This window comes from Sphaerodactylus townsendi, linkage group LG02, assembly GCF_021028975.2.
Source record: "Sphaerodactylus townsendi isolate TG3544 linkage group LG02, MPM_Stown_v2.3, whole genome shotgun sequence".
NCBI lineage: Eukaryota > Metazoa > Chordata > Lepidosauria > Squamata > Sphaerodactylidae > Sphaerodactylus > Sphaerodactylus townsendi.
Genome location: NC_059426.1, coordinates 20,108,663 through 20,127,118, shown reverse-complemented (window position 1 = coordinate 20,127,118; position 18,456 = coordinate 20,108,663). Strand labels below are relative to the sequence as shown.

Here is an 18,456-nt window from a genome sequence, read left to right as displayed (position 1 = left end):
AGGATCTTGTTTCAGCTCCTGCGACAGACACCGGCAGGATGCCAAAAATCCAAAGGCCTCGGTTCTCCTCGCTGAAAATTAGCTGCCGTCTTGTTTAATAAGACGAGTGGCGAGCCCATCCTCTTTCCCAAAAGCAGCTTGGCAGCATAATTCTAGGGAGAGTTGTTCCAGTTCCTCACCCAGGTAAAGATTGCCCCGAAGCATCACCAAGAACCCTCCCACACCCATTCAACCTGGTGCCATCCATGGAGAAGCCAGTCCGAGGCTATAGTCTCGGTGGGCTGATGTTAGTGCTGACATACAGGTTCCTAGTACATCATCTGGAAGTGACATCATATCCTTTCCAAACTCTATCCTCCCTGGCACAACCCTCAAAATCTACATAAATCTCAACTGGCGACCCTACATAAGTACCCTCCTTTTCCCGCCCTTTCCCCCTCTCCTTCTCCATCCCCTTTTCCTCCATGTTGACGTGATTTGGTGTGGTATGGGAAGTTATCAGTGGTTAATCCCTCAAGTTTTAGAATGGTGCTGAACTATCTTAGGCATGTTATTTATTGATTTTTATCGTGCTGGAACACGCTGAAAGCCACCCTGAGCCCTTCTATGGAAGGGTTCCTTCTATGGAAAGGTAGCCTGTCAGACTAATAAACTAAACTAAACCAAGCCTGAGAAGAGCAAGGTATAAACAATGTGTAGATAAATAATTGTAATGCCCTCTTGCAACCTAGCAAGGAAGGACATGTGGAGGGAACGTTCAATCAACGGTCCACCACACATTTCAGGCACATCAACCTGCTTCCATGTTCTACTACACATCTGGACCATACAACTGGTAGCATTCTCCTTACCACTTGGCATGACTGTACAGATGATCAAGCTACCCTACAGGCAGAGACCTTGCCCTCGGACAGTTAGGTCATATGTATATATGTAAGCTCTCTGTTGTTCATACTATATTTATGGCTTCCAATCTTGATCCTCTTTGATTTGAGATTGCAAGTGCCTTAACAGTCCAGGTGCTTGGGAGCAACAGCCGCAGAAGGCCATTGCTCTCACATCCTGCACGTGAGCTCCCAAAGGCACCTGGTGGGCCACAGCGAGTAGCAGAGAGCTGGACTAGATGGACTCTGGTCTGATCCAGCTGGCTTGTTCTTATGTTCTTATATACATACAGGAGTTAACAGTAGCCCTGTTCAGGGAACGTATGTACAATCTGTTTACAGCGTACACTTGATTTTTTTCTATATACACATGCTGAATAATTCTTGTGTTGGCAGTCAACGCATGTACAGCTGAATGGGTGATTGTATGCATACTCTGTGCTATCTGCGTATTTACAGAGCTGTGATTTGCTTTTCTTATCAGACGTTTTAAGTTCGCAGATATAATTTATCTTATCTATCCTGTTTGGTAACTTTTTTAAAAAAAAATCAGTTATCTCTAATCAGTAGTCACAGTGTCTTGCAATTTGGCAGTTGCAAAAGAGCTTCTTCATTTGCCTCAGAGAGCTCCAAGGGAATTTTGAAGTAATTTTAACAACAGCATATGTATGCATACATTGTCTAAGCATATCTTAAAATAGAGCATATTTCTTTTACAAAGCTTATATGGAGATGGAGATCCCAGTACACTCTTGCAGTTTGTGGGTTCACAATTCTGTTTCGCTTATTTGCGGTCTCTAGTACAGTGATGGTGAACCTTTTCGAGACCCAGTGCCCAAATTGCAACCCAAAACCCACTTATTTATCGCAAAGTGCCAACACAGCAGTTTAACCTGAATAACCCCCTCGAGCAGGGGCCAGCCTGCTGTAGCCTCCAGCAAGTCCCACATGTGCCACTCTGCGCCTCTCTACTGCCTCTGCCCCCCCCTCCCCTGGGCAGCAGCCACCTGGAGCACAGGCACTAGGCCCGCCAGCCAAGTCCTCCCTGCTTGCTGAAGTGCACGTACATCAAGTCCAGCGGCCCAGGCCAGCCTAGATGTGTGGGGGGAGGCGATTCCCCCCCATATGATGAACTCTGTGCGCGTGTGCCCACAGAGAGGGCTCTGAGTGCCCCCTCTGGCACCCGTGCCATAGGTTCGCCACCACTGCCCTAGTATGACCATGTGACAGTGGCATTACGCCAACAGGGCCGGGTGGGGCGCAATGCCCTGGGTGGAGCAGCAGAGGGAGCACGGTCAAGCTGCGGACAAGGCGGGGCGTTCCGGGGGGGTTCCGGGCAGGGGCGGATGGCACTGCAGCTTAGTTCGCATGTGGGGCAGAAAAGCAGGCATGGGCCACTAGCTCTGCCTGCTGCCTCCCAGGACCACCTCAGCCAGAGCAACCAATATGGTTGTATATCCATGTTCCGCCTCAGAGTCCTCATTTGATTGCTTATGGTGGAGGACTTCCATCAACTGATCAGTGGGCGGGGCCAACGGAGGGGACACAATCATCCCGGAGAGAAAAATTCAAAATAAAAATAATGCCTTAACTATTGTTTGGCAACCTTCAGGTGGGAGCGGGAGAGCTCTTGGAATTTCAACTGATCTCCAGACAACAGAGATCAACAGCCCTGAAGGAAATGGCTGCTTTGGAAAGTGAATTTCATAGAGCAGAGGTTCCCCAAATTGGGGTACAGGCCAGAGCGTTTGAGGGCATGCAAAAAAATTTATGTAATGAGGTTGCTAATATAGGGGTATAATTTTAGGAAAATGGGTTGCCAAGGGGTACACAAATGAAAAAAGGTTGGGAACCACTGTCATAAAGCATTATACCCCTGAGGTCTCTCCCTCCCACAAACTCTGCCCTCTCCAGCCTTTACCCCCAAAACACCAGTAATTTCCCAACCTGGATCTGGCAGCCCTACCAGAGATCCTGACCCTAGACTAGAGCTATCCAGAAGTGAGGGTTGCTGTAGTCATTGCCAGAAACTCTATAGTAATCTTAGGCTGCTTCCGCACGGCCACGCTGGGGGTTGGGTCGGCGTACATGATGCCGACCCAACCCCCCCGGGACCGTTCGCACGAACGGTCCCGGTAACAACAGGGAAGACGGCGCCGTGGAGCGCCGTCGCCTGATCAACGTATCTTCCCTGCGACCATCTGGTGCGTCGCCGAGGCCAGGGGACACGCCCCCTGCCGTGCGCGACCGCTCCGGAGTCAAAGGGTGGGGGGGCGTGTCCCCAGGCCTCAACGATGCGCTGGAAGGTCGCAGGGAAGGTAAGTCGATCGGGAAAGGGGGGAGGGATGGCGCCTTCCAGCTGCTGCCGTTCGCACGGCAGCAGCTGGAAGCCGCCGTTTTCCAAAAACCTCGCTCGGGGAGCGAGGTGGGAAAATGGCGGCTTCGCACCGCTGGGAAGGAGCGAGGGCGGCACGGTTGCAAAGCAGCTGCGCCCCCCATGCGAACAGCTCCCTAGGGACGGCATTTTTGCTGTCCCTAGGGCGCTGTAAACGGCCCGTGCGGAAAGGGCCTTACTATGGAGTTTCAGTAGCTAGAGCTACCCTTGTCTCTTATGGTTGTCCTTCTTCAAATCTTAAGAGACATTCAGAACTTGGGTGGTGGAGGTGGATTTGGGATTTTAGGTAAACCTCCACACGAACCAACAGCTTCTAACTGCTTGGAAAGGAAATCATTTTATATTGCCCACTCTTCCCTAAGGCTAAGCTTTCAGGTGCCAGATTTCTCTTCCAAGCTGTCCACCTTACAAAAGAAATGTGTTCTTTTTGTAACTGGGCATTCTGTGGTTGCGTTTATAAGGACAGTATTAATTGCAGGGCAAGTTGCTCAGACTGATTATTTTATTGTAGTTTTTCTAAGCCGCCTTGAGCTGCCGTGGTTGGAGGGAAAGGCAACATATACATATCTTAACGAATAAAGAAATTTAGGTGGGTATTTCCATTGTATTTTTAGATACTGGGTGGGAGCTGAATAGTGGATTAAAAATTAAGAACAACTGGACTAATCCTTCCGGACACAGAATTCGCACCGTCTGCCCCAGTTGCAGAATCTGGGAGAGCTGCAGTGTTTAGAATTTCTTGAATTCAAGAAATAACCACAGAGTGCTATAGAATTATATTATCATCGCTGGTTCGTAATGTATTTTTTTAAAATAAGTACTGCAATGACAGATGCTATAGGGAAATTTGAAATTCCAAGCACATGGTTTGGGCGGCTTCCTTGGTTTTTGTTTAATCTAGCGACTGCCTATTAACTTTTCAGAGAGGTTCTTCGCCAATAAATCTCGACGGCTCCGAATGATCTGTGAAAGGTAAACTACCTCTGACAGTATTATCAAGGTCCCCCTAAGGGTTTGCTTGTTTTTCCATGCATGCTGTTAACACTAGAGATGGTCCTTTTATGCTTACTCTGAATGAGATACACTCTAAAGTGCACAGTAATATATTTAAGCCTAACCGAAAAGAAAGGGAAAAGGTTCCATGGATGAAATATCTCACATTTATGGCTTTATTATTATGCTCTGTTTCACATAAAGATGATAGTTTGGTTAGCTGAAGTGCAGCAGTTGAGAAAGTTGTATGTTTCCACATTAGAGTATAGTCCCAAACAAATATGAGAGTTATTATTCATTTTTCCATGCTGCCTTCGTCAAAACCATTATTTTGTGCGTTATTGAACATGGTACTTCGACACAAGAGCATTTATGCTAAAAACGTTCAAACTGATGGGAGGAACAGGGCAGGTGGGCACTTGGATCCGGGAGTGGCATTCTACAACAAAGAAGATCTGGCATGCTGTGTTCTGTGGCAGAGGAATATGCAATCTACTATCATCTTTATGTGGAACAGAGAATATAACAGAATCATATTTGAAGAACAATCATTGTGAATCCTGATGCCACTATTCTTCCAATGATCCGGATATGGTCTAGAGAACAGTTAGCAAGATTATCTGTTCAGACCTACAGACTCATCATCTTTTGCACTACTGTAAATGTAGGGGTTTCAGCAAGAGTCCCCAACGTGGTGCCCACCAGCACTTTTCTGGCGCCCAGCAAATGTTTTTAGGAAGTGGGCGGGGCCAAGTCAGGTTTTTGCCTCACAGACCTCCTAATTGGCTATTGGTCATTTGATTGGCTGTGCAGATTTTTTAAAAATATTACCTTGGCAGCAGCTGCCACCAAAGCAAGAGAATCTGCACTATGTGACTGTAGTTAAGCTGTAATAATCATTTGGGTCAGAGTATTGGACTAAGGCAGTGGTGGGATCCAAAAATTTTAGTAACAGGTTCCCATGGTGGTGGGATTCAAACTGTGGCGTAGCGCTAATGGGGCTGGGCGGGGCACGACGGGGGCATGGCCGGGCATTCCTGGGTGGGGCTGTGGCAAGGACACAGCCGCTGCACCGGTCCTTGGGTGGGAAACTAATGCACACAGGCGCAGGCTGCCACGTACACCGGTGCACCTCCTGCTAGACTGGTTCAAGTTCTGCGCGCTACTGCTGAGAGGAGGGGCATAACTAAGGCAAAAATCACGTGGCAAAATCACCAATTAGTAACCCCCTCTCGGCACACACAAATAATTAGTAACCTACTCTCGGGAACCTGTGAGAACCTGCTGGATCCCACCTCTGGACTAAGGTCTTTCAGACCCAGATTTTAACCCCTGCTGTGTTATGGAAGCTTGCTGGGTGACCCTGGGCCACTTATGTACTCTCAGCTTAACCTACTTCATGGAGTTGCCAGTTCTGGGTTGGGAAATTCCTGGATATTTGGTGGGTGGAACCTGGGGAGGGTGGGGTTTGGGGCTGAGAAGGACCTCAGCAGGGTATAATTCCATAGAATCCTACTTGCAAAGCTGCCGTTTTCTCTAGAGGAGCTGATCTGTGTTGTCTGGAGACCAGTTGTAATTCTGGGAGATCTCCAGTGACCCCCCCTGGAAGTTGGCATCCCTATTGCTTCACAGGGTTGTGAGGATAAAATGGAGGAGAGGGGAATGATGTTAACTGCTTTGAGTCCCCATTGGGCACAAAGGCAGGGGATGAATGAAATGAATAAATACATGTACACAGTGAAAAGCTGAATGATACAGTAGTTCACTGAGTATCTTACACACTGTATTGTCAGAACTTGCCTGCCCACTAAAGATAACATAACATCTCCATATTATACACATTACGCACAGGAGATCTGCGAAGAATTCATGTGGGGGGCAAAATCCTACCCCCACATTGTCCTGCCACCCATTATCACTTTTCTCCCTGGACTATCTCCTGATACTGCCAGTACTGTCTCACTGCCATACACCACACACACTGCTATCCTCTCTCTTCCAGGAGGTGGTGATGGCCACTAACCTGGATAGCTTTAAAAAGGGCTTGGACAGATCTATGGAGGAGAAGTCAATCTATGGCTACCAATCTTGATCCTCCTTGATCTCAGATTGCAAATGCCTTAGCAGACCAGGTGCTCAGGAGCAGCAGCAGCAGAAGGCCGTTGCTTTCACATCCTGCATGTGAGCTCCCAAATGCACCTGGTGGGCCACTGCGAGTAGCAGAATGCTGGACTAGATGGACTCTGGTCTGATCCAGCAGGCTCTTTCTTATGTTCTTATATTCCACCACTGCATTATTTTGTATTGTTTATCAGGATTGCTACTACGGAACTTTCGAAATGGCTGCTGAGATTCTCTCTTTCTCTAAATTGTGATATCTGCAGTGTCATTTTTAAACTTTCCCTTGCCCCTTTTTGTCACTCCCCTGTCCGTGTGGTTGTTTTAAATCCTCTTGGGGGCAGGGACACGTTCTGGATTAGATGTGCAGCAACTGAATTTGAGGAGGGTGTGAATTCCTGAGTTCCTTTGTATAGATGTAGCATTCTTATTGAAAGTCTTCAGCGTTACCTCTTCCATTAGCCTGGCTTCAGGAAACAGAAATATGGCAGGGAAGAACTAGTTGAGGCAAGTATCCCAGGGTCCCCCCACCTTGAGACTTTTGTGCCTTTGCTGTGGGCCTCTTTTCCCGCTCACCAGGCAGTAACTGTCCTTCATCCTTTGCCAGAGACTACATCACTGGGTCTTGGACTGCGCACAGTCAGGGCCATTTGTTTTCAGCCACACTTGTGGCGAGAGGGTGTGTGGGAGAAGAGCACAACTGTGACTCCCTTCCCCATTTGTCTGTCTCCTTTGCCCAGAGGTCTGTATGCTCAGCACAGATGCCCAGGACTTTGCGTTTCCTTCTCTGATTCAGGCGGAGGCACCCTGCTGTGGAGGCAAAGGTGTTCCGAAATTGAGGCGCATAATAGGGCTCATCCACACAGAAGTCAGCACGGGAATTGTTTGGCTGCTTTTCCTTACTAGGCAAACAACTAGGCGGCAGTGGCGTAGGAGGTTAAGAGCTCGTGTATCTAATCTGGAGGAACCGGGTTTGATTCCCAGCTCTGCCGCCTGGTCTGTGGAGGCTTATCTGGGGAATTCAGATTAGCCTGTACACTCCCACACACGCCAGCTGGGTGACCTGGGGCTAGTCACAGCTTCTCGGAGCTCTCTCAGCCCCACCTACCTCACAGGGTGTTTGTTGTGAGGGGGGAAGGGCAAGGAGATTGTAAGCCCCTTTGAGTCTCCTGCAGGAGAGAAAGGGGAGATATAAATCCAAACTCCTCCTCCTCCTCCTCCTCCTCCTCCTCTTCTTCTTCTTCTTCTTCTTCGCATCATATCCAAAATGCATCTCAACAATCCATGCATCTTTTTTCTTCTCCTGTCTCAGTGTGGTTACCACTTTACTAATGCTGAGAGACAGGTCTTGGTGTGCCACACCTGGATTCCCAACGTATTAGCTCAGGGGGTACATCATGTTGCAGTTACAATAGGATGCTGTCAACATCCTCTGCAGATAAGTGGGCTCCGTCACCTTTTCTCCCTTCCCACCTCCCCTAAAGAAGGAAGAGGCAACTGGTGGGATTATTTGTTCTCCACCTCAAACCCAGCTGTACATGTGTCGGCCTTGGAGACGGAGAACGAACCTGATCAGATCCCGGCAGCGTGATGTCATTGGGAAGGGAAATGCCCGCCGGGGTGGGTGCGAGCAGAAACACAGCAGGCTGGACTCTAATGGGCCACCTGACACATTGAACAAACAAGCAGATTAAAAGCTATAAAACACAAGAGGTGCAATTGTTTGTTTGCTGGCTCTCCCTCCTCACTTCCCGCATTTCCCAAAAGCCAGCCACTTGGCATTGGGCCCTTCTTTGCCAGACATTGTTGAGGGAGGGGAGACAGGCTCACACATTTGCGACATGAAAGCTGTTTACATCAGTGTTCTACCTCAGGAGCACAGCAGGGACGACAAATTATGCCCCGTTCATCGAAGTGATGCTTTCAAAACAAACGTTTGCCATTTCAACCCTGCGGAACTTGTGAAGTGATGGAGGATTTAAACAACACACACATTAAAAACATGATAATGGTACAACGAAGTCAGCGTGAATGGATTTTTCTGGTGAAGTTAAGATGCAAGCTTTCACCAGCTGACTTCCTATACTCTCTCTTTTTTTAAAAAAAAAATCAACCTGGGGGGGGACTTCCGGCTGATTTGATTGCTTCTAAACTAACCCTCATAGTTTTCGTTAAGTAAGTTTTGGCAGCAGCATTGAGAAATATTTGAATTCATTCTTCTCAAGAGGAGTATTTGGAGGCACTTGCCCCTTGTGCGGATCAAGTTCTACCTACTAGTGAAGACCATCAGATTGTCTTATGCCAGTGCCATACTGGGCCTAAATGGCGCCCGGGGTCATGACTGCTTCCCCGCACCCCCCCACCTCCATGGGATACCCCATGTTCCCATTAGCAGTACGCCATTGCTTACTGCAGAAGTGCCTGTCGCAATGATGAGCCGATTATTGGGGGAGTTTCTACATTTCAAGGGCCCCTGGAGGTGTAACCTTGATTGCCGTCTCATTGACAAAGGCCAGGCCGCTCGATTCCCAGGTGGACGTTTGGCTGTAACCATGGTATTGTTCCCAACTTCATTTTTTGCCAAAGGAATGAAGGACAGCGATTCAGTTGTTTGGGCGAACGAAATGGTCTCATGGTATTTGTTGCTCCTTTTGCCTAGTACTTTAGAGATAACTCTTTTTAATAAGCTTGAAAATCACAAAAAGATCAGCAAAAAGAGAAACTAATTTCTATCTAGACAAAGTTTTCCGGCAAGTCTTCGGTTAAATGAAAGAAGATTTGTGTTAAGGCAAAGGTTGGAAGTCTATGTTAATTATAAGTGTCAATGTATGTAAGTAGTGTTTTGTTTGTATGGATATAAACAGGAATCTAAGACTTAGTTTTAGTTTTATAATTCAATAAAGGTTATTAACTAGGAGAAAGAAACTGGGTGTAGTTAGGGGCACCAATGGGGGGGGAGGAGAGAGAGAGAGAGAGAGAGAGAGAGAGAGAGAGAGAGAGAGAGAGAAATTTGTCACTGCTGCCAACCATTAAGAAACAAGTCTGCTGTTGTCTGCATAGCCTTACCCAGTGTCTTTGGCACAGTTGTGTATGCTGGAATGTTTGTAACTGTCATGAAACTTTAACATGTCCCCATACCTGTGTGCCTCGAAATATCCGCAATGGGGACCAACAAAGGATAGAGGAAATTTTTGCTTTGCCCTTGTGCAGACTTTGCAACTTCAAAAAAAGAGAGATAACCACAGCGACAATTTGGGCAGTTGCCTAGCAACCATAGTGAACAATTCAGAATATCAAGGGGCAAGTTGGACAGTGAAGAAAATAGCAGTGGGGCAGAGAATCCCCAAGTGGGAGGGGAAGGGAGAAACAGGAAGCAGTTGGAGGGAGAAGGAAGGAGCTGATGTGAATGGGATGGCCCTGTGACTTCCTCATGGCTCCCCCAGCACAGATAAAATGATGTTTTTACTGCTAGGGACCCATCATGTGATTTTCTGCCTGTACTGAGCCTCCTTTGGAGAGTGTTTTCCTATCTTCAAATTCCAAATCACCAGAGGTCTCGGACATGTTATTAAATCTACCGTAAAGCACCCTGTATATGTATTTTAAGACATTTTCAACCCACGTTGCTCATTCTCCAGTGCTGGGCTCAAGGCAGCTTACGACGATGGTTAAAAATGTAACTTGTTAACAAAATCAATTTGAACAAAACATTAAAAACCTGCCAAAGCATCCAATCTGCTGCCAGAAGTTTAGCTCTTAAGTCAGTAGGTGTCAGTGGAAACACAATTGGAGTAGTAGCTTCAATTTAGAGCAGCAGTGGTGTAGGAGGTTAAGAGCTCGTGTATCTAATCTGGAGGAACCGGGTTTGATTCCCAGCTCTGCCGCCTGGTCTGTAGAGGCTTATCTGGGGAATTCAGATTAGCCTGTACACTCCCACACACGCCAGCTGGGTGACCTTGGGCTAGTCACAGCTTCTCGGAGCTCTCTCAGCCCCACCTACCTCACAGGGTGTTTGTTGTGAGGGGGGAAGGGCAAGGAGATTGTAAGCCCCTTTGAGTCTCCTGCAGGAGAGAAAGGGGGGGATATAAATCCAAACTCCTCCTCCTCCTCCTCCTCCTCCTCCTCCCCCTCCTCCTTCTTCTTCTTCTTTATCTGGGGGTGTGGGGGTTTGTGTAATGTGCTGTCAAGTTGCAGCTGACTTTGCCGACCACTGTAGGGTTTTCAAGGCAAGAGACTTCAGAGATGGCTTGTCACTGCCTTCTTTTGCATAATTGTGTATTCCTTGGTGGTCTCCCATCCAAATACAAGTTAGGGCTGACCCTGCTTAGCTTCTGTGATCTGATGAGATCAGGCTAGCCATCCAGGTTAGGGGTACCAACTTTTAACTCTTTGTTGTCGGGAGTGGTCCTTTTGTGGACCTTGTTCCCACCTACCTCTCCTCCTCAGCTCGTATTCAGCAATTTTGTAGAGCCTGCCCCTGTTTTGCTTGGAAATCTAGGTGTTCAGTCCAGTGTGTTCAAATAGTCACCTATATTTTTTAAAGCCACACACATAGACATACTTACATGGATACATACAGCTAAAAATCACATTATTTGCATCCTGGGGTGCTAATATAGGGGTCTACAGTTAGACCAAATGAAAATAGAGAATTTGGTCAAGAAACTTTGCATTCCATCCTCTCCTCAGAATTCTCTAAAGAAGAAGAAGAGTTTGGATTTATATCCCCCCTTTCTCTCCTGCAGGAGACTCAAAGGGGCTTGCAATCTCCTTGCCCTTCCCCCCTCACAACAAACACCCTGTGAGGTAGGTGGGGCTGAGAGAGCTCCGAGAAGCTGTGACTAGCCCAAGGTCACCCAGCTGGCGTGTGTGGGAGTGTACAGGCTAATCTGAATTCCCCAGATAAGCCTCCACCGCTCAGGCGGCAGAGCTGGGAATCAAACCCGGTTCCTCCAGATTAGATACACAAGATCTTAACCTCCTACGCCTTCTGCTCCTTTATTGGGAAGTAGAGAAATGCCAGCAGCATAAAGACGGGAAGTGGAGAAATGCCAGCGGCCGATTCAGACCAATTCCCAAGTAAAAGAATTTCCAAAACAATCCCATTCTGAAGCGAAATTCACTATTTTGCATGGGATGTATATTTCTCTATTTGTCTGTTAACGTTGTCCCTTAACCTCAAAGCTCTCTGGCTGCAGCATTGATTATCTCTCTTCTGTTCTAGGCTGCAAAGGGAACCTGAAATTGAAGATCTGATAGCAGAAATGTTAAAAGTTTGTCCACGGGAGAGGATCTCTGCACAGGAGGCACTTATTCATCACGTCTTCCGTTCTTTGCCCTCTCAATTATACCAGCTTTCTGACAGTATGTAATAACTTTTTTCTATTTTAGCCACAAGGGTATCTTGTTGTTAGTTGCTTTATTTGTTTGTTTAAAACTGGGGGATGGAGAACAAGGGGAAAAAACTTCAAATAAAGTTTTAAAACAAAAGAAAAAAGATATATGTAAAGTAGAAGGAAAATATATTTTAAAATGATGGCAGATCTACGCATAAGCTTCTAGAAACAGATCCCTAATATTTTAAAATGAATCCATACGCAATTGTCATCTATTTACCGTGAGTTCATTTTTTATGGAGTTCTGAGGTCCTCAATCCATAGATTTACTGGAGGTGGACTTTCTCTTTCCAGTGTTTTCATACAAATCTTTTAGCTGTACTCAGACACAGAGGGTCCATTTTTGCTGGTCATTGGTTAACCTCCAAGAGATGGGCAGATAGTTTAAAAGTGCATAAGCATCCTCAAAAATCAGTGAACATTCTAACACAAAATTGTGAGTAATAACAACATCCTTTTAATGCCTTCTGTCCGGTAAGTGGGGCTGAAAGCATTCTGACAGAACTGAGACGAGCCTAAGGTCATCCGGCAGGCTTCATGTGTAGGAGTGGGGAAACAAACGCTGTTCACCAGATGAAAGTCTGCTGCTCTGGTGGAGGGCTCGGGAATCGAACCCATTCTCCAGATCAGAGTCCACGCGGGCAGAGGACAGTTCTGTCCCCCCACTTGCCCCCACCGCTACCTTTTGCGGTTCAAACTGGACCACCATTACTTGACCAGGGCAGATCCAAAGCTCCAAATACACTCTTGTGCCTTGCTTGGCAGTTCAGCAGAGCACGTGCCATACCTAGGAAGAGCAAGGCAGCAAGATCTACATTTTTTCCCCTGCCCAGCCAGCCTTAGCGCACACGATCTACTTTGACACTTTTTAGAAAATTGAAATGATGGGATCTCGCAGGAACCGGGGGCGGGGGGGAATGGGGAGGGAGCCGAGGAGAAGGAGGGAAGGCCTCACAGCAGGAGGGAAGTTGACTTTTCTTTATACATATAGGTTTTTTCCATACAGTTTAAATTATGCCTGATAAAAGGAGTTTCCTGGATGTTTCAGTTCTTTCAAACCCTCCTGACTTCCTCCCAATTAAATGAGGTTTGTCAAAGCCACAGGGCTCTGCTGCTGCCAGAGAGGCAGAGAAGCACTTCCCGCGGTGACATCTCCAATCCCCGAAGGAGGAGATGAAAGTGGCCGTGCCAAAAGACAGGGAAGGGAGAGGGAGAGTGTGGAAAAATAAAACAGGTACAGAGATAGAGTAGCTGAAGGAGAAAGGAAAGGGGAGGGAAGGAAGGAAGAAAGAAAGAAAGGAGACACCAGATTGGCATATTCTGTGTCCCTCTGTGGGACAGAGTGGATCATTTCCATCTAAAGAATTTATTCCTAGTCCCTTGGAATTCTACACACACACACAGACACCAATTTGACATCTGATACTTCAACTCATTGTGACCAGTGGGGCCTTGCGACGGGGAAGAGACATTGTGTTTGCACGGCAACCAACCTGCTCCATTTTTTTAGGCAGAAACTGTTATGATTTCTGATTCAGCAAGTTTATAGTCAGGGGTGACTCATTAATCTTTACAGAACCCCCCCCCCCCCCCCCCGGCAGCAATTTCAAAATAATTCCCAGCATATCTGACTCCGCTTTTGAATCATGCAGGACCTTTGGTTTCCAGTATCCCCTGAGTTGATTTAGAAATCTGGGTGCAACGATAAGTGAGAAGGTAGTCATCCAATTTTGACCTGGAGGATGCTGGCGATGAACTTTCCTGATGTGAAATTCTGGAGCCCGCATTTGCAGCAGCAACAGCACACCCACACAGTTGACGGGCTAATCTGTGATTTCCCGTACGGCTCCAGCAGTCCTGACATTCCCCTCTGCTTGTTTGCAGCCAGTCTGGACAAACCCTCTCTGTACCTTCCCCCTTAAATTTCTGCAATGAAAAGGGCTAGAGACTTATTCACTTTTTAAAAGAAAAGGGAAACAGAGAATTCAGCGGAAATAATTGGGATTCAAAGCTGCTTAGCAAGTTGTTCTGCCTCCATTTTCTCACAACAGCCTGCAAGGTAGGCCAGGCTGAGAGTTGGTGATGGTCAACCAGTGAGAATGGGTGACCCAAGGTCTCCCAGTGAGAATAGAAATGGGGATTTGAATGCAAATCACCCAGGGCCCTAGTCTGTTATTCTGTCCACTAGATATACAGGTTTTATGCATGGCTAGTCACAGTTCTCTCAGAACGCTGTCAGCCTGCACTGACACAGGAAATGGCAAACCACCTCTCAACTTCTCTTGCCTTGAAAACCCTGTGAGATCTTCATAAGTTAACTGTGACTTGATGGCAGTTTCTATCACCATCACATGTATAAAACCAAAGAAGTGAGAGATAATACATACAGCAGTTGGATAGTAAACACTATACACAATGGTTTAACTCATAATTCTGTTCCTTCTATAAAAGGATCTTCTTAAACCATTATCCTCTAGTTATCAGGTTATCATCTAGCCCTGTTGCCTTTATACAAATGCCCTCTTTGCACAATTCTGTTTTACATAGTGTACAAAATGATGTAAGCACGGGAGCCTTCCTCGCCTCTCAGGCAGGCCATTCTGCAAGGCAACTTTCCTGTGTTTTTTCTTCCCTGGCTAATCCGGGCCATGGCGGGGGCGTTCCGGGGAGGGGAGGGGGTGCTCCGCCTCTGAATGAACCAAAGTAGGAAACCCTCTTAAGGTCTAAAACAGTTGATAGAAAACCATGTTTACAGCTATGTTAAATGTATACGGAAGAAGAACGGATTCTTATCCAGTCAGAATTCAAGCAGACCTCAAATGGTCTTTTCATTGTAGAGTCTGACTTTGATGTGAGATTTCCTCAAGTAAAGGCTGGACAAAACAGTCAACTGCATCTGTAAGCTACAACTGTTGATTTCTGTTGCTTAAAAATCACTCAAAAGCTTTGAATTTCATTCATAGTATTTGACCATCTCTCCCCCCCCCCCCTTAAATCTTCATTATTTTGGAACTGTGATTGGCTATGAAACAGCAACTTTATATCTGATGCTTAACTTGTGAGTCTTACCCGCCGTATTACATTTACTATGGAGATTGGCCTTTCCTGGGTCTGTGGTAGAGCATCTCCTTGGCGTGCCAGGTTCAATCGCTGGCATCTCCAGTTCAGAAGATCAGGCCATAGATGAAGTGAAAGGTCTCATGCTGTGTAGTAGCCAAGATCTACATCATAGGTGTCAAACTCGCAGCCCTCCAGATTTTGTGGACTATAGTTCCCATCATCCCCTGCCAGCATCATGCTGGCAGGGGATGATGGGAGCTGTAGTCCATAACATCCGGAGGGCCACGAGTTTGACACCTGTGATCTACACAATTAGTCCAGCTACTCTACTCTAAGGTGCCCGGGGCTCTTTGTAGAGGAAGCAAACATTCCTTTCTGACCACTTCACTTCTATTTCTTCATGTCCTTGTGTAAACATGGGCCTTCCTTTGCCTTTTAAGCATAATAACCTTAGTGCTGTCTGCCTTCTCACTTGGCCTGATGATTGATCACCGCTTGGAACCAGTGAGAAAGCTTAATTTTGTTTTGTTTTTTGCATGGCCCCAAGGTCCCTCCCTTGGGGTCCATAATGCAGTTCCACATAGCCTCAGTTTTACTTTGATCTGGTCCTGGCAGGAGTGAATGTTGTCTTTGGGCATTTTCACATGTGAAGTTTGAATGTGTTTATGCTTCGTGGAAATGAAAGACTACACTGGCTAGCATTGCATATATGATTTCTTTTCCTGGTGACATGTAGTGCATTATCAATCTTTACATGTCAGAATATTACAAAGAGAACCTCGAATGAGATTTGTAGGCAATAGAAATAATCCTAAGAACAGTTCCCTAGGTGTAATCCCCATTAAATAAAATAGGATTGACTTCCGAGTAGGCTTCACATTTGAAGCGGACTCAAAATGTGGGAGTGGAGAATCCCACTGCAACAACATTTGAGATTCCCTCACCTTAAGTGTGGACATGGGGGAAATTCTGAAGAACCTAAATACTCAATCAAAAAGTCAGTTTATAAAGATGTGCTCTGCTTCTATACTTAAGACCATTTAGTTTTTGTACAGTGGTTTAAAATATGTTTCATAGATGTGTTCTCAAATAATCCCCATGCTAAATTTGTAAATAAATAATAATAAACCATTATTAAGCTAATAATGCAAGGAGGGAAAATCAACAAGTTAATTCATGGTAGAATGATCTTTGAATGAGGGCTTTCATGCTTCACTGTTACGTTTATAGCCTTCATTTACGTGTTAAGTGCCATTTACGTGTTAAGTGCCATCAAGTTGCTTCCGAGTTATGGCAACCCTATAAATCGACGTTCTCTAAAATGTCCTATTGTCAGGTCTTGCAAACTGAGGACCATGGCTTCCTTCATTAAGTGATTCATCTCCTGTTGGGTCTTCCCGTTTTCCTACTATGCCCTTCAACTTTTCCTAAGATTATTGTCTTTTCTGGTAATTCTTGTCTTCTTTTATTAGGGCCAAAGTACAATAGTCTCAGTTTAATCATTTTAGTTATTAGGAAAAGATAGGGTTGATTTAATCTAGGACCCACTGATTCGTCTTTTTTGTGGTCCATGGTATCTGTAAAACTCTCCTCTAACACCACATTTCAAAGGAATCAACCTTCTACTTGTCAATTTTCTTCATTGTTCAAACCAAATTTGTTTATTTATTTGCTGGCAAGGCACATGGCAACGATGGAACCAAAAAAACAGAAAATCTTGAACAATTTCAGTTTCTTCATCATCATTCTTAAAGTTGTGTAATTTCCCTGTAGTTATTCGTTTAGTCTTCTTGATGTCAACTGTAACCTTGCTTTGGCACGTTCTGTTTCAACCTTCATTAACAATTTCAGGTCTTGACGGTTTTCTGCTAGTAATGTGATATAAGGCTGTTAATGACAGGATGTTTTGGAGGACATTTTTTCATGGGGTCACCATGAGTTGGAAGTGACTTGACAACACTTAATACACACACAAATGAGGCGTCAGCTGCCTATCTCAGATTGTTAAGGAAGGAATTATGTCGGGATAGGGGATGAAATAAATTGTAGGCTGGGATCCTTGGATATCTAATTGATTGCCATCTCTGTGGATACTAGGTTTTAATGTTAAATTATGTTATATTATTGAAGGAGGAGGAGGAGGAGGAGGAGGAGGAGGAGGAGGCATCCTCTGAAGATGCCAGCCACAGATGCAGGCAAAACATCAGGAGAAAATGCTACTATAATACGGCCATACAGCCCAGAAACCACAAAACATCCAATTATTGGAACTGTTTGCTGTTTTTAATCTTGCCCATAAGCCACCCTGAGTCTGGCTTTGGCCAGAAAGGGTGTGGTATAAATATAATTAAAATTTTTAAAAAATGTTCCTTTCACCAAATTTTGTTCATCTAAATCTAATCCATCTTTCTTTCTTTCTTTCTTTCTTTCTTTCTTTCTTTCTTTCTTTCTTTCTTTCTTTCTTTCTTTCTTTCTTTCTTTCTTTCTTTCTTTCTTTCTTTCTTTCTTTCTTTCTTTCATTTATTCATTTATTTATTTTTATTTTTATTAGATTTATATTCCATCTTTCTCATCTAAGGACAGGCTTGGGGTGGCTTACAATACAAAAATACCATTCAAAATTATACATCTAAATGTACTAAAATCCTATCATTTTAAATTATTCCTTGGGCCTATTATTATTATTATTATTATTATTATTATTATTATTATTATTATTATTATTATTATTATTATTATTATTATTATTATATTACATTTTCCTTGCTGGTCAGTCAAGGAGATGGAAACGATGCAACATCAACCAACTAGATGGAATAAAGACAAATATAACAAATCAGTGGGAAAGGATAAGGAAAGAACAGGGTAAGGGTAGGGAATGCCAGCAAAGATATAACAGTTGCATCTTCAACCATCTTACAGCCCCTGCAGACTTGAGCTCTTGAGCTCATGATATATTCTGCATACAGACTGAAGAGACAGGGAGATAAAGTACATCCTTGTCAGACAAGGAAACCATTCTGTCTCTCCATATTCTGTCCTAACAATAGCCTTTTGTCCAGAATATAGGTTGAGCATCAAAACAATCAGATGCTGGGGTATACCCATTTCCTTTAAAATCAGTCACAGCTCTTGCATTTAGACTTTTAATTCTGCTTCTTTTGCCTTTTACTTTTGCTTCTCATCCGTCTTTAGCAATTTTAAGAGTTTCCTCAGTCATCTATGAAGGCTTTTCATTTCTTTTGGCTACAGCAGTAATCGTTGCACATTTTCCCTTGATAATATCTCCAACTTCAACCTCCAGTTGGTTCACATTCACGTGAACATAATAATGCAAATTTGTTTGCATGGTCTTTAAACTCTTCAGGAATGCTGCTTAGATTGTATTTTGGCACTGTGAATGTTTTGTTGTACTAACCAGGATTAGGTGACGTTCACTGCTGTTATCTACAAAAGATCCTCCGCCAGTGTCACCTTCCACTACTAATCTGCTCAGCGGCTGCCCTTTGAGGATTCCTCCTCCTCTATCACGGAACTGTCTGCTCTCTTCTGCTTATGTGGTCAAGTTGATCCCTGATGGGGGTGGATCAGTGGTGGAATTCAGCAGGTT

General features: G+C 45.1%; 1 protein-coding gene across 1 annotated transcript in view; it reads left to right on the top strand.

Moving 5' to 3' along the window:
* CDK15 (cyclin dependent kinase 15) overlaps window positions 1-18,456 on the top strand; it is a 67,700-nt gene that overhangs the window by 41,890 nt on the left and 7,354 nt on the right. The window contains exons 11-12 of the mRNA XM_048484457.1: window positions 4,203-4,251; window positions 11,615-11,754. Coding sequence (XP_048340414.1) covers window positions 4,203-4,251; window positions 11,615-11,754 — 189 coding nt within the window. The remainder of the gene's footprint in view (window positions 1-4,202; window positions 4,252-11,614; window positions 11,755-18,456) is intronic.